The sequence below is a fragment of the Centroberyx affinis genome, unplaced genomic scaffold (genome assembly GCF_046629955.1).
Source record: "Centroberyx affinis isolate AG114_WGS23_722 - 3 ecotype Tasmania unplaced genomic scaffold, CSIRO-AGI_Caff_v1 ptg001278l_1, whole genome shotgun sequence".
Lineage (NCBI taxonomy): Eukaryota > Metazoa > Chordata > Actinopteri > Beryciformes > Berycidae > Centroberyx > Centroberyx affinis.
In genome coordinates, this window is record NW_027279787.1 from 138,681 (window position 1) to 152,076 (window position 13,396).

The following is a 13,396-nucleotide window of genomic DNA, read 5'->3' on the forward strand; positions in this document are numbered from 1 at the left end:
GATCCATATCCACGACAGCTCTTCTAAATGGAGCAGCAGGTCGTGGCCCCAGAAATGCTATTTGGGAAGCCCATGGGAATTACCTCATCAGACAGCGTGGCTCCCAACAGCACCCTGGGCACTTAGAGACATGACAGAGAGGGAAAAAACAGCACAGAGGCCGAGGGTCTGTCTAGATAACCAAGTATGACTGTGAAGGACTCTTCTGTTTTCCCCTGATCCACTGTAGGTGAAGAGGTGAGGATGATGAGGTGAGTATTTGCTGAAGTGCTTTTCCTACCAGAATATGAAAAATGCTGCGCCTATTCTGCTTATTAGTCTCTCTCTTTCTCCCTCTCCATCTCTTTAGTTCATGACAGGTGATCTGCGGGAACGTGGCAAGAGCTAATCCGCCGCTAATACTCTGCTTATCACATCGACAGTTTCTGACAATGGGACGATATTGTATGCGAGACTATTGGGCTGTGGCCAAAGATTAGAATGACAACATTAGCATATTATGCTGAGGCGTAATTCCAGAGGTGCAGTGTGTTTCTGGTTTCAGGTAGACAGCAAATGTCATGCCGACTGTGTGAAGTTTGCTGCTATCAGGTAGACTAACAGGGCTCCGTCACATCGTCCTTCACCCCTGGGTGACAATGACTCATGGTGTTTCCCTCTTCCCTCACAGCATTTGATAAATAGACTACAACTCCCTGTGGACTGACCCGGACAAACACTTAACGCACCAGGAAACGGGCAAATTATAGGAAAGCGTTTCTGTTCTCATGGGGTTGTTTATGTACAGTATGAACATAAACATTGTGCTCTGCTGTATGGACCACTCAGGAATCCCACCGGCTATAGCTTGAAGTGGTGAGAGCAATCAGCTGTCTGCAGCAGAACTAGGAGGGGTTTCCTGTCAAATGCTCTTAAAGTACAGGAGGTCTGCAGTTCTCATCAGTATGGAGCTCCAGCACAGTAGCTACTATCAAAAACATCTGAGAATAATTGACGAGTCCTTCATCATACAGTGATCTGATACATCAGCACAGTGAACTGAATACTTATTTTCTAAAAGGGTTCATTCAAATTCCGACCCCATTCAAATACTGCATGCACTTTCATCTTTGGTGAGATGGTTGGATTGCTTCGTTTGGAGCAGGCGGTGTCCCTGCCCGTTCTGATGCTGCATCTTTGAACCAGCAGTAATTAACAAGACAAACCCATAAACGACCATTTTAATGGAAAAGAACATCATTTTACTGGTAATATACTGGTGAATACCTTAAGGATGATTTTAATGGAAAACAGTTGTACATGAGGAGTCTGGACTGAAGTAACATGGTTGCTAATAGTAGCGTTGCCTTTTCCCGCTGTTTATATTGCTGTTTGACGTGGCCCCCTGAATGGCCTGTGTGTTAGAGAGGTGCATCAAGGTGCATGCACCACTGGATAAATCCCATTTAAATCCCATATTTGGAGTTCGCCAAAAACATGCCGCTGCTTTTACTCCCCTAGTGCGCAGACTAGGCCATCCACTCAGCCAACACAAACTCCTAATGGGCCACTGATGGATGAATTATTCATCTGGGCTAGGTTGCATTGGCCTGGTTTTCTTGTGCAGGCACATGTCTTGTTGCCCACCTTGGCTCCCTGACAAAAACCAGGCACAAACGTCTGATGATGACCATATAGGTGCAGGCTGTAGCTTCATACTGGAGTGTGTTTGCTGTAGCTTCATCCACTTCAGGTCCATGTATAGTTCCATCAGCCTCATACCACAGTACTAATCGTGGAAGACTCCTCCGACTTGCCCTGTCTGCTGGGCAACGACTTCAGATACTCCAGGTGTCTGCGGGCATCCTCCTGATTAGCCCTAACATAGTAGACTAGGTAGGAGATGACCATGGTGAACCAGCCAAACATTGTGACCAGCATGGCCACATCTGTAGTCTTCTTCATCACCACACACAGGTCTGTCTCTGGTGCCAGCAGGAATGCCCGTCCTTCAACGCCTGTGTCTGGGGGATCCGAAGTCTGGCACACGATACCCGTCAGCGATGCGGGCTCCAGGTCCACACGGGGCATGGCCATCTGCAAGTTGCAGTCACAGTGCCATTGATTGTTCGTCAGGTTGGCGCGAGCGCGTAGGCCCTCGAAGGCCTCAGGGTTAAAGTTTACTAGCTTGTTGGAAGAGAGGTCTAGGAACTGCAGTGAAGAGCCCAGGCCTCTGAAAGCCCCTGGTTCCAGCAGGCTTAACTCATTGTGTGACAGGTCCAGTTCGACCAGGAGGGGCAGGCCAGCGAAGGCATTACTTGGGACTGTAGTGAAGAGGTTGAAGTCCAGGTAGATGCGTTGTGTGTCATTGGGGAGGTCCTGGGGGATCTCTGTGAGCTGCAGGTTGCTGCAGCGCACCGTCTTGCCTCCGCCCTCGCTCTCAGAGCAGTAGCAACTCTTGGAGCAGCTGGTGGCAGCATGGTGGAAGCAGAAGGTCATTAGCACCAGGCTGTGCAGCAGCAAACACATGACCACCGAGTGGCGCAGTAGCCAGTCTGCCAGCAGGGGCATTGTGGGGTACGGGCATGCTCCAGGAGGGACCACCTGGGCGAAAGGGGTGAAGCCCACATCAACCTCCCCAGTAGCTGTCGAGCCTATGAAATTAAAAGAACAACAACAACAGGAAGTCAGCTGGGTGGTGGGTGGAACACAGCCTATTGGGAAAGCGATTAGTGCAAATTGTGCTGTCAAATAACAGTACTTCTACCCTATGCAAAACATGGGTGATTGACAGGGCATGTCCTTGAGAAGCCACAGTGTGTTATTTAATACACAATTGGAGGGTAACTTGTCTAATTGCAGTGAGGAGGCAGAGAGAATGGTGCACTCTCATTTCAGTATGGCTGGACAGAAACAACTGGATTTCTGTTGTATGTCTAGGAAAGTCTAAGGATCAAAAAGTCCCTTCATACCAGCAGAATAAACAAGCTAAGAAAATGCTTTGGTGTCACTGTGCCTCTTTTATAATTGACATCCCTGCAGTGCAGGGCTATTTCAGTACACAGTGAATGGCATTAACATAATCCTGTAACACCAAGAGGAACAAAATGTTCCTAACAAAACATATCTGACTTTAAAACCCAACTATATTATTCATAGTGTAGTGTAGCCTGTTCCAGATTTGTTCAATAACTGGTGGCTGCCACTCTCAGACAACAGAGGGAACCATTATTGTGTAAAAGTGACCAATTTAACTTTTTTTAACTTAGTGAACTATATAGTGACACTGTAGTTGTCTTGTAGTTGTGAAACACAACCCATGCAGTCAGTAGTCCATAAAGTGCTTCACCAAAAAGACTTAGGTCATTTGGTTAAAAGTGCAAGTAACACTGAGGTAACAGCTTGTCTGTGTGTCCTGTAAATTACACTTTTTATTTTGTATGTAAGCCTTTAAAAATAGCAGGCCTTCCCACCCTGACACACTTCATTAATAGCTGATCAGGGCTACCTCCTATCTCATTACTAATCCTCTTAGGAAAAACTCCTTAAGTCAGTGTAGCATCAATGTTGGCCACCCAATCCTTTTGTAGGGGCTAATGCTATAAACAGCACCAAGGCCAAAACAGACAGTGTGATGGCCTGTCTTTTCTGAGACAAAAGGAACCATGGAGCCCAACCTAACTTCTTCATTTCTTCAAAATGGCTGGAGACTGGGCAAGATCCACTTACCAAGATTAAAAAATGAAATCGATCTCCAAGTACCTCTTAGTATCACATGACGTTGGGGGGTGGAGGACAGAGTGTAGTGGTGATGATGGTGGTGGTGGTGGTGGTGTGTGTGTGTGTGTGTGTGTGTGTGTGTGTGTGTGTGTGTGTGTGTGTGTGTGTGTGTGTGTGTGTGTGTGTGTGGGGGGGGGGGGGGGGGGGGGGGGGGGGGCAGATGATTTGTCTACAGGACACAGCTAATAAGACTCATTGTGCTACGGCAGTTTAAGAGATGCCTGCCAAACAACCCCCATAATGAGCCATTGGGGGAGATGGAGGCTGATCCACAAGAGCAAAGCGCAGATCAAAAGCCCAGACTGCTGTACTTTGCCTCCCTCAGACATGAGATGTTTATCCATGCTTCTTCATCAAGGCCAGACAAAACAGCTTCCAGAGTATTTCAGGCTGCACTTATTGTCAACAGGGCGTATGAGAGAGTAGAATAGCATGACAGATACAGCCAAACACCCAGGGAAATAAAAACGCTCGCTAAATTGAATGGGTAATGTTATGCTCCTGTAAAGGCAGTACTTTTCCCATCACACGGCATGCCAGCCTGACATTTTGCCGAGAGATAATGGGGGAGGAGGAGCAGGAGGTTGGTGGCGGAGGAGGAGAAGGCGTATGTAGGCAAGGAGGGAAATTGGACACACGAGCACAGTGTTGTGAGAGAAAGAACGATATCGAGAGGATCTGGGGAGAGAGGTAACATTACAGCGACAATGCAGATACTGTGCAAGGAACATTCAGGGACACTAATGAGGTATCGAGGAAAGGGGCAAATGTTGGTAAGTCACAGGGTGATGAGATGAAAGTATGAATAAGGGTGGAGGGAGGAGAGAGGTGTGGTCTGCTGACGGAGAGACAAGGAAGGATGCAAACTTATGTGGGAGAACCCGTGTAATCCCCATTCACATTTAGGGAAACTCTACGTCGTTTCTGTATGTTTAATAATTCCACACAAGATATACTTCTCAAAGACAAACAAAGATTAATTCTGCTGGCAGTCTGCCCTCACAACAAATACAGCCGTCCTCACAGCCATTTCTATCCAGTAAATCAGTTGGCCTCTAAATCAGGTGAGGTCCCCTCTGTCAGCGCTCATAAAGCCATTGCCTACTTCTGTAATAAATAAACCCCCAGCTTTTAATTTACACCATAAATACTGCGCTCACGCACCTAAAGGTCAGTTTCTCAGTTCATAAATTCTCTGCTGTCAGTGCTGTAGTGTTAAGTCTCTGGCTCCAATTGCATGAAGAGCAATAATTTAGACTTACACCCAAACACCATCAGTAGCAATGAAATGAATGGAAATGTATAGTATTAATATGTTTTGATGCAGTGTAGCTCATTTATGAATATGAGGCTTCATGGCTTATTTTACTGCATCACAACTGTAAGCGTTGTGGTCAACACTAAGCTTTCAATTGGCTTAGTCCAGTGATTCTCAACCTTTTTCATATCACCGACCCCTAATTTAGTCCACATTAGGGCCACGGACCCCCATTTGATGAGATTCTCTTGGGCCCAAATCTGAGAATATTTTTATTGTTAGATATGATTTTGTCCAGAATTCCATGACTGTCTGTATTGTAGGTAGAGAGATAACAGTTAAACTATGATCAAAATAGTCATTCTCCTACATTCTCTAATCGTGTTAACTTCTTGTAAATGAAATAATGCTGAAGTTTAGCATTTCATCAATTTGCTGGGGACCCCCTGGAACCCCCTCAAGGACCCCTGGTGGTCCCCGGACCCCATGTTGAGAAAGGGGGGCAGAAAAAAAAAAAAAAGCATCTTTAACATCTTTAGTTTGAAATTCAGGCTTTTAATGCAACTGTAACCCTATTTCAGTGCTCTTAGCTCCATCCACAACCCATCCCTTTCTACTGTCAATGCCAATCTTAATTACTAGAGATGCTGTCTTTGTTCCTAAGAGCCCAACATTGTAGTTGGCAGATTTCCTTTAGTCCCTGAACACCCCACTGCATTAATCCTGTCCAGTTCACTGCTGGCTGTGGATGAAAGCAATAAGGAAGGATAAACTCTTTCATTATGGCAGTTAGATCTTTTGGTAGAGTTGTGGCATTTACTGTATTATGTTAGGGATTATAAATTGCTTGAACTTATCTACAGTCATTTTAATCATCAGTGTAATTAAGTCTTCAAGATCAACTTTTCAAGGTAAACTTCAAGATTGACTGATTCAGTTACCTTTAAACTTTATTTTGGATGATTCATAACCTAAGCTAAGAGTATTTTAGATACAAAATTGATAAGTCAAATAATGAGTCTAGTAATGCCATCAGGTCCTGCTCTTATTTTACCACTGAATAGGTTGACATTTTAAGAAATTTTACCCATAGGCAACAAGCTCCTGGCGGAAAATAAACTCAAAGGACAGGAGATAGAGACGATGCCGCGTGGGAACTGATACCCTTGTTAAGTTTGTCTTTCATCTCGTTTTAGTCATGGGTATACGGTCGCATCATCCAATGCTTGTTTTCAGCAGGCTGGCAGCAATCACATTTAAATACCAATATCCAAAATTAGAGTAACCAAATATTTACTCTGCGTGAATGTTGAATTCCTATAAAAATGTGTAAATACATACAATATCACAAAGGGGAAAAAAATGCATGCGTTTTGATCAGCAACACGTAACACACTTACATCTTTTCCGCTTTTCCTCTCCTTCTCATGATGTGTCTCTGCAAGAGTCCTCGTAAAAAGCGTCAAACGGATCCGAGCGCTCCCCAAAAGACGGTGTGGTAAATATTTTGGTTCGCTTCCATGAGGTCCTCTTGCAGCTTGTTCAACTTGTGCAGAGAGCCGCACTGGCAGCCACGACGCGCCACTGGAAATGCACCTTCAGTTCACTGCTCGCTCAATGCAGCCTTTTAGTTTCCACGCAACCAGAAAACTAGGCAACATTGCTGGAGCCAGCGCGAATTGGCAAAGACACGACGCGAGGGTAAAGCGTTTACTGATGGCTTTATCTCACTGACTCTGATCCAGGGTATGACAAAAAAATATATATTGTAACGCAAACTTTAAAATGGCACGCACAGGGCGCGCAATCCATTTACGCACAGACGCCGAACCTTAATGCATGGAAATATTCCGGATGCTGCTGGAAACATTTGGCAGCTGTGGTGGAAATGCATTAATGTAAAATGTCTTAATGGGATGAATAACTGCGTTTTATGCATCTGCTGACTGCTGTAGGCGGAGTGGCTTTGATATGCATGCATGCATCAGGTGCCAGTGAAGTCAATCAAGGAGTGGCCCCACACACGCCGACGCACTCTCTCTCTCTTCTCTCTCTCTCTCTCTCTATCTCTATCTCTCTCTCAGACACACACACACACACACACACAGCTCACATAGGCCTACAATGAAATGCACTCGGAGCTGTTGGGTTCGTACACTAATCATGTTTGATCTGAAGCCTGTTGTTTCAGTACAGTGCTGGCTGCTGGTGCTGTGGATCTTTGGCTGTCTCCCGGCCCTTTTCCTGCCTGCCGCCAACCGATAAGGAAGCCCAATCAAACCCTCTGTGATAACAGACGTGGGCACTGGCCTGAGAGAGCCTGCCAAGCAGCCAGTCATGAGGTATTAATGGAATTAAAATCAATAAAGTACTCCACCCTAACTCCCTCCCTGCTGCTCTGGAACCATCAAATCAATGACAGACTGTGTATGACTGAGTACATGTGTTTTTCCTCTTCTTTCTGTCTTTCTTTCATAGACATCCTTTGGCAAAATTGTCTTTAGTGCCAAGACGTCGGTGTGCTGTGACCTGTTAATGTCTGATGCTACTGTTCTCTGTTGTTTTCCCTGTAGTACTGTTTTTCTTTTTTTGTGATCTATTGTTTCTTAAACTTAGAATAGGTAGGACAAAAGTGTAGATTACATAAGAACATTAATATCACAACAAAAAGCAGGATTATTGAACAGAGAGCAAACAAAAAAATATATACACACACATATATGCATATGTACACATACATACATGCATCCGTACATCCGTACATTGAGGAAGTATTGCTGTTGTTTAATGTTTCCATATGCAGGCTGTGAACACAAATTTCCTCTTGGGAGAACAATAAAGTATCTATCTATCCAGCTTCTTTCCTGATTGATTAATAAAACCACCGTGACACAGTTGACAAAATTGAATTTGTGCATCTTAACGCCATCATGGTGTGCATCGCTGCCCTATAATCACTGCTTAGAGAGCCCTTCAGTTATGAGGCCTTCGCTGTCAATTAGCAGGAGATGAGATGGGAGGGAGAGCGTATGACAGTGAAACAGCAGAAAATGGGATTACTGCCTCATCGACGGAGGAGAGTGCACTGGCAGTCAGTCAGTCTTCCCCGCCAGTATCAAATTACTTCAAATGCTCTGTATTGCGGTTGGCAGATAGATGGATGCTGTATGCATTATCAGCCAGGCGTCAGTCCTTATAGACTATACACTCTCAAAGTGGATCAAAGTATTTTTTCACCCCTCCCTTTTTTCGTTCCAGTCTGTCAAGTACCTCAGGCATCCTCAGTTACCCTGATGCCGATGTAGGTGGCATGCCTTCAAGCTAACAGTAATCCATGGAGTCAAAGTGCTGAGTGGGATTTTGGCTGAGACAAAGGCAGCTAGCACCAAAGTTGCTCCAATGTCACCTCAACAGGGCGGGAATATTGTGCCATTAGACTTTCCTGTGTGCTCCAAGTTGCAGCGGAACAAAAGGACTCATATTAATGAGATCTGGGGTATTTGGCCCTACCCACATCTCTCTATCTCTCTCTCTCTCTTCCTTTCATTCTCATTTTCTATCTCACTCTTCCTTGCCTGCTCACACAAACACATACACATATACATAAGCACACACACACACACACACACACACACACACACTGTCTCTCAGTCTGGCTCCCAGCTTTACTCCTCGTCCCTGCGCGAGATCAAAGTCCTGCCTCGTCTTTGTGAATACAACATTACTCCCGTTTATTTATTTATTTCCCTCGCCTGTCTTGAACCTTTTAATCAAAAGCTGTGAAAGAGGTGTATGAAAAGGATTTCCAGTAACAGGGGGGTCATCTCATCTTCCCAGTGAGGAGTGTAAGTCTTTGAAGTGTAATATCACCGACTTCAAGGAGACAATGGCCTCGCAGTATGAAAGTGAGGTAGTTATTCATAGATCCTTGTTGAATTCCCCATTGACGGAGCTACGGCTGACTGAATCTTGTCAAAAGCCTCCAACCACAAGCCTTGGAGTCCTGAAATCTTCAGCAAAAGCAGATAATGAATGGGTTTATGCCCCATTGCCATGTTCCTTGTTTTTTGTTTTTTTTTACATATCACTCTTTGACAGTGGTTTAGAAAACACCAGACGCTAGAATAAATCGTAAAACGTTCAAGGGAGTTGTTGTGACGTGGGAGGCTGAGTCAAGCTGCTGAATCAGCAGGCTGTTTGGGAATCAAATGGTGTCTGAACCTTGATTGATGTACACAGACAGGCGCAATTTACACACACATCAACTCTTATCTCAGCCGTACCCTTCAGGTCACAGTACTCTATATTTCACTCTGAGCGGAGTGATGAAGCCGGTTAATCCAATCTGCTTGTTTTCTTGAATCCATATTACTTGTGACCTTGCTGAAAAAACAGTTTAAAAAAGTACTTATGCATACTGTGAAGGTGATCGTAATTGATTTGCTATGATGAATCCACAGCTGTTATGTTTTGCTCATATTAGCTATTCTTACCGCTGTGTGAACTATCAGTAAAGTGACGTCATCGATGGTGGTGCGTGGTATTTTAAATGTTAAGTTGTTATAGTAGCCCGCTGTTGCCTCACAACACGATGCGATGCCTGAAGCTGTTTCCGACTGCCCTTTGAGAGTAATTAATAATTCTGACTCCCTCATTGTGTCTCTCAGATATATTCACAATGACAGCAGGGAGGGGTACACACCTCAAAGGTCATGGTATAGACCTTCAAGGACACTGTTGGTCAAAACATGACTCAAAATAGACTGAGTACTTAAAAACTTTGTCCTTCAATGTGTTGCACACATGCAGTGTTTTGAGGCTTGCTGTAGATGTATTTAGTTCACTTTAAATCTCTATATGTTATACATTGTTGGAATGCATGCTGTTGTTACAAAGGTTACTAGGTTTTTTAAGTTTGTGTCAATCATCTTAGCCTGATATTCAGACTGATTAAGATTGCATCCTCGTTAGCCGTTTTCGGTGTGTGGGGGGTTGATTTTCCCTGAACCAATCACTAGTGACCTATCGGCCGCTCTGACGTCCAGCCTCTACAGCTGTGGTTAGTGAGCGTATTTACCAACTTAACAAGAATGTTGGACGATTTTTACTGAAATATCGTCTTTGCAAAGACAATATGTTGATTAAGGGGGTGATTTCAACATATCTATTCTGCCGAAACGCCAATGAAAAACCGTTGCACAAACGGTTCAAATTTTAGTCCCGCCTGTAAAGGCGCTGATGGATTGGATTGGAAAGTCTTTATTGTCCCCGAGGGGCAATTTGGTTTGCAAACAGTAGTCAACACAACCAATACACAACATAAAATAAATAAATAAAAGACATAAATACATATAACATACAGTAGATGCCATCATAATAAAGTTGCAATGAGATATAAAGCACTAAGAGTCCATCAGTCCTTTGTTAAAGTGTGTGTGCAATAGGAACTAGGCCTACAGCTTGTTTAAAAACCCAACAGCTGACGGAAACAAATGATCTCAAATATCTATTTGATTTTGCCCTTCTAGGGAAAGTGTACCTCCTCCCTGATGGCAGGAGTCGAAACTCTGCATGAAGAGGGTCCGCCAGGATGGCCTTTGCCCTCTGAGTGGCTCTAACTTGATAAACATGGCCAAGATCATTCAAGTTAGTGCCAATGGTCTTTTGGCAGAGTTTAACAATCTTTCCCAGCCTATTTTTGTTAACCATGCTGAGGTTGCCAAACCAGCAGGTCATTGCAAAAGTTAAAATTGACTCAATACAAGATGATTGGCTGGATTGTTTCTCTGAGCAAGAACAAGCCATTGACTTGAGCAACACCAGACTCTCTGTGTTGCTCGAGAAAATCTGAAAAGTGGGCGGGACGCGATTCAGGAGTCTGGAACCAGGCTAGAGTTGTCTAGGTTGTCCCTCTCCTTTACATTGTTGCTGTTGCTGTCTGCACACAGTCAGCATAGTTGGAGATATCAGGGCCCGTTTACCTCCCTTTTTCCATTTGCTGCCATTCATTTTTATAAAGCATGAAAAACATCTTGGAAATTGCCCGAGCTAGATAATCCATCACAGTAACCCTGAAGCCTGTTTCACTGTTATTTCACTGAGCCAGAGTTGAGTGTTTCCATATCAGCGCTGCATTACGCTACGCTCTGCCTCCTGTCAATCACCTGACACCCACAGGAAGGAATGGAAGACTCTGCCAGGAAATAATCCCTCAAAAACATGTTGCTTTACAAACTTTATTGTCACATCCATATCTTGTGCCTTTGTTAGCCGAGACAGCAGTTAATTTCAAGCTAGGTTTTGACACGTTTTCAAAAACGACAAAAAACAAGTAAATGTTAAAAAATCTAATTACATACGGCATGCATGGCAAAATGATTGGGGGAAATGTAAACTAGATGTAGACAGAAGTAAATGGACGATAACTCTAAATGACACCAGGACTCTCCTTTAGGCTGCAGAGACATTTTAGTCAACTGATATTATATCTTTTACACAAGCCAAGCACTTTTCGGGGGGAAATATGACATGCCTGTCAAGCGCTCGGGTGGAAGCGGCAGCTGTTTGCTTGTCAACCTCATATCTTTAAAGCACCGCTATCCTTGTATGACACAGGACATCAAGCTGCACCGAACAGCCCCTGCAGACAGCTATCCACAGATCTATGACACATCAGTTCCCCTCTCCCCCACTGTCTCCACAGTCAAACTGCATCAGGCTTCAGAAAACACATGGTCATCAATAAATAAAAAGGAAAACAGGTGGCAGTGAGAGGGGGCGAGTGCCCATCTACTCTGCTAATGTCTCTCAACGACTTCAGATGGGTTCCTATTTTTGGAAACTTAGTATTCCTGTTTCCAGTAGTGGAAAGAGTAGAATGTCCTGCTCAAGTAGAAGTAGGGCTACTGTTATTTCTCTGATATTTTACTTAAGTAGAAGAAAAAGTTATGGTGTAAAAATTTACTGAAGTAAAAACAAAAAGTAATCATTCACTCATCACTCATTTAAAATGTACTCAGAGTAAAAATTACTGAGTTACTTTTTAGAAAAGAGAACGTTGTTAGCTGCGATCTTTTCCATGCAATGAGTTCAAACTAGATTCTTATAATTATAAAAATGAGAAATTACAAAAAAAACATATTACATACTATATACACTCTTGTTTATTTTGTTTATTTTGATTAATTCCCACACCCATATTTTAAATCCATCTTTTTCCATATTTATCCATATTTTTATATCCATATTATATTTTATTTTTTACATACAATAATTGCACTATATACCACTGTACATACTGTATATTCATATTTATTTTCATTATGCATTACTATTTTGCACTTTCTGGTTAGATGCCAAACTGCATTTCATTGTCTCAGTACTTGTACTGTAATAAAGTTGAATCTAATCTAATAAAGTGCACAAACAAAATAAAGCCAGATTACTCTTCTCTTCTTTTATGACTGGCCGTTCACTGTGAATTGCTCCAGTTTGTCAGTTTACTCTTGTCCAGTTTCTGATGCTGATGGAGACACAAAATCTGTACTCTGTAATGGATATGATTTAAAATGTAGAGTACAATACTTGAGTAAAAACGTACTTAAGTAAAAGTAAAATTACTGACTTCAAAAAATACTCAAAACAGTAAGTACACAAAAAAGCTACTCAATTACAGTAACTTGAGTAAATGTAGTTAGTTACTTCCACCCTTGCCTGTTTCTGTCTGTACCCACAAGTACCAGATGAGAGTAATGGAATACCTGTAAAGGTGTTATGTATTCTAAGTACAAAAAATGTAACTGTATTCCATTGCAATACTACAAAAAAAGTATTCTGATTACATGTAATTGTGATCAAATTACCGGATTACTTCTGGAATACTTTTCTTTAAAAGTATTCTCAGAAGTAATAAAAATAAAAAGCAAGAAACTCAGAAGGCCATTTAAATAGCAGCAGCTGTTCTACATCTTTAGAAAATGTGCCACAGAAGAAAATTTGTGTTTGATGCAAACCTGAAATAAATTCCCTGAACTTTGGCATTTTTCGCTTATTATCTGCACCTTTAGACCTCAAATATGCCAAAGTAATCTGAAAATAACTGAATGATGAGGTAGCTAATGGAATACATTTACGAGGTAACATACCCAATCCTTTGTGTGCATGAAAGAGAGAAAGAGGGCAGCTGGCACATTCTGCTTTGTCTCTTAACTGAGATCAACCATTGTTTCCGGAAGAAGACACCAAGTGCCAAATCATACCGCTCTTTCATGTGTGTGTGTGTGTGTGTGTGTGTGTGTGTGTCTCTGCGCGTGCAAGCATGTGTGCAGATGTGGGTGTTTTTTAGTGCATGAACATACACTGTACCACATCCGTTGGACC

The 13,396-nt window shown here is 42.9% G+C and overlaps 1 protein-coding gene across 2 annotated transcripts; it reads right to left on the reverse strand.

Annotated features, from left to right (window-relative positions):
- Positions 1-1,218: 1,218 nt before the first annotated feature.
- On the reverse strand, positions 1,219-13,224 carry lrrc3ca (leucine rich repeat containing 3Ca). 2 transcript variants are annotated; one of them, XM_071525263.1, is made up of 2 exons: positions 13,162-13,224; positions 1,219-2,633 (listed from the first exon to the last, which is right to left on the reverse strand). In XM_071525263.1, the coding sequence occupies exon 2, from the start codon at positions 2,548-2,550 to the stop codon at positions 1,756-1,758; it is 795 nt and encodes a 264-aa protein (XP_071381364.1). In that variant the 5' UTR covers positions 2,551-2,633; positions 13,162-13,224; the 3' UTR covers positions 1,219-1,755. The 2 variants fall into 2 exon arrangements, with proteins under 2 accessions (XP_071381364.1, XP_071381363.1); XM_071525262.1 differs by lacking the exon at positions 13,162-13,224 and adding an exon at positions 6,418-6,859.
- Between the last annotated feature and the right edge of the window lie 172 nt (positions 13,225-13,396).